Source organism: Ceratina calcarata, unplaced genomic scaffold (genome assembly GCF_001652005.2).
Source record: "Ceratina calcarata isolate Rehan_Ccalc_2016 unplaced genomic scaffold, ASM165200v1 scaffold4022, whole genome shotgun sequence".
Taxonomy (NCBI): domain Eukaryota; kingdom Metazoa; phylum Arthropoda; class Insecta; order Hymenoptera; family Apidae; genus Ceratina; species Ceratina calcarata.
This window is the reverse complement of record NW_017163664.1, coordinates 1-1,772: the sequence shown is the minus strand read 5'-3', so window position 1 is coordinate 1,772 and position 1,772 is coordinate 1. Positions and strand designations below refer to the sequence as shown.

Genomic DNA, 1,772 nt, shown 5'->3' with positions numbered 1-1,772 from the left:
TCTCATATCAGGCCGACTCGGCCAGTGACGGCCAGGACGTTGCGCTGACTACGTCGTTCTTTAATTCCCGTTTCCCGAGAACAGTGACAATATTTACGAATTATTATTATTTCATAAATGAAACTGTCAAGACAACTACGAGTCTCAACGGTATCTCAATGTCTCGAGTTTAATAAATCGTTTAAATTGAATAGTTTATCCATTAGGAAGCTCAAGCAATGAATTGTAAAAACTATTTGCAATACATTGATTCCAACCAATATAATTGAAGTATTTATTGATTGATTGATTGATTTACTAATTGATTTACAACAGTTCTATAAAAGTACACGTGCAGTACGATAAAAAAAAAATGCAAATCAAAGATAAAAGGGTGATGGTGACAGGAGGTGCAAGCTGCCTGGGTTTTAACGTCAGCAGAGAACTGCTTCGAAATGGCGCTTCTGTAAGTAATCATTAATTTGCTTTATGATTAGGGAATACGATAATTTACGATCATTTAATTGTGAGATTAAACTGAATTCAGATGATCGCGATGATAGATATTAGAGAGTCGGATGGCAAGAAAGCAATGGACATGCTGAACGCCGAGTTTGGCCGCAATCGCGTCATCTTCTTTCACTGCGATGTCACAAACAATGTCGAATTTGATGGTAAGTACAATCGATAAAAAAATACAGATCGGAATTACCATTTCGCGTTTAATTTCTGTGACAGAGACGTTCAAAGAAGCTGTAAAGACTCTTGGAGGCCTGGAAATTTTGGTGAACAATGCCAGTATGATTAATGAAAATGATTTCGTGAAAGCCATCGACGTGAACGTAGTAAGAAAATGTAACTTATTACATAGAGTCTAAATTTAGAATTAATTGTAAGAACCTTGGCTGAATAATAATCAGGCTAATTGTTATGACATGTACAGTCTCTCAGTTATGGTTTCTAGAAAGATGTTCCATAGAATTCTTTCAAATGTCCATCAGATTTATCACTGTAATTTATTAATTGAGATCAATTCGTTTAGACTGCGGTGATACGCGGTACGCTTCTAGGAATCCAACAAATGCAAAAGGACGCTGGCGGAAAAGGGGGTGTTATCGTGAACGTCTCGTCCGAGGCTGGTCTGAGTTCCGCATCTCATCTTCCAGTATATTCCACCACGAAACATGCCGTAGTCAGCTTTAGTCGATCTTTTTCGGTAGATTTAGATTTCCTACATTAATCATTTTAAACTTTCGAGAATTTTAAGACGTATGGTAGCTAGAATGCTCTTCTGATTATTTTCGGTTACTTGTTTGCAGCAACCTTATCATTACCAGAGGACTGGCGTCAGGATCGTAGTGTTGTGTCCTGAACTCACTGGGAATCTAATTATGGAAAATTTGGCAAACAACTGTCCGGAAAATGAAACAATAAATAAATTCTGCAGGAGGTACTTTGAATTTAATTTCTGAATTTAGATAGGAATTAAAAATCTTGTCTACTTTGTTTTATTAGAGTCGATACTATCGCACACGGATTGGTCTACGTGGTCCGATGCGCTCAAAACGGAAGTATTTGGATCAGTGAGGATGGAAAACCTGTATACGAAGTGCAATTACCTGATGTCCTACCACAGAAAGTAGACGATCCTATAATGGCAGAAGACGAGCATAAAATAGAAATAAATTAAATTGATGAATTTGTAAACAATACTTTAGTGTAGTTATTGCATTGTTTATAACTCTTTTATAGTTGAATGCAACTTCTATGTACATAGATCTTAAAAAAAAAAA

General features: G+C 36.4%; 1 protein-coding gene across 3 annotated transcripts; it reads left to right on the top strand.

The window, feature by feature from the left end:
- The first annotated feature begins 8 nt into the window (after nucleotides 1–8).
- Nucleotides 9–1,766, top strand: LOC108626488 (15-hydroxyprostaglandin dehydrogenase [NAD(+)]-like). 3 transcript variants are annotated; one of them, XM_026814869.1, is made up of 7 exons: nucleotides 9–150; nucleotides 316–445; nucleotides 527–653; nucleotides 718–824; nucleotides 1,022–1,195; nucleotides 1,299–1,429; nucleotides 1,495–1,766. In XM_026814869.1, exons 2-7 carry the CDS (start codon nucleotides 353–355, stop codon nucleotides 1,667–1,669), a joined length of 807 nt encoding a protein of 268 aa, XP_026670670.1. In that variant the 5' UTR covers nucleotides 9–150; nucleotides 316–352; the 3' UTR covers nucleotides 1,670–1,766. The 3 variants fall into 3 exon arrangements, with proteins under 3 accessions (XP_026670670.1, XP_026670669.1, XP_017882670.1); XM_026814868.1 differs by having other exon boundaries at nucleotides 9–225; XM_018027181.2 differs by having other exon boundaries at nucleotides 9–445.
- Nucleotides 1,767–1,772: the final 6 nt, after the last annotated feature.

What these genes read in the sequence shown, in the direction of transcription:
- LOC108626488 (XM_026814869.1), top strand. Translation starts at nt 353, where the DNA reads ATGCAAATCAAAGATAAAAGGGTGATGGTGACAGGAGGTGCAAGCTGC. An exon ending in TGCTTCGAAATGGCGCTTCT is followed by an intron (nt 446 to 526) that starts GTAAGTAATCAT and finishes AACTGAATTCAG; the next exon opens with ATGATCGCGATGATAGATAT. An exon ending in AAACAATGTCGAATTTGATG is followed by an intron (nt 654 to 717) that starts GTAAGTACAATC and finishes TTTCTGTGACAG; the next exon opens with AGACGTTCAAAGAAGCTGTA.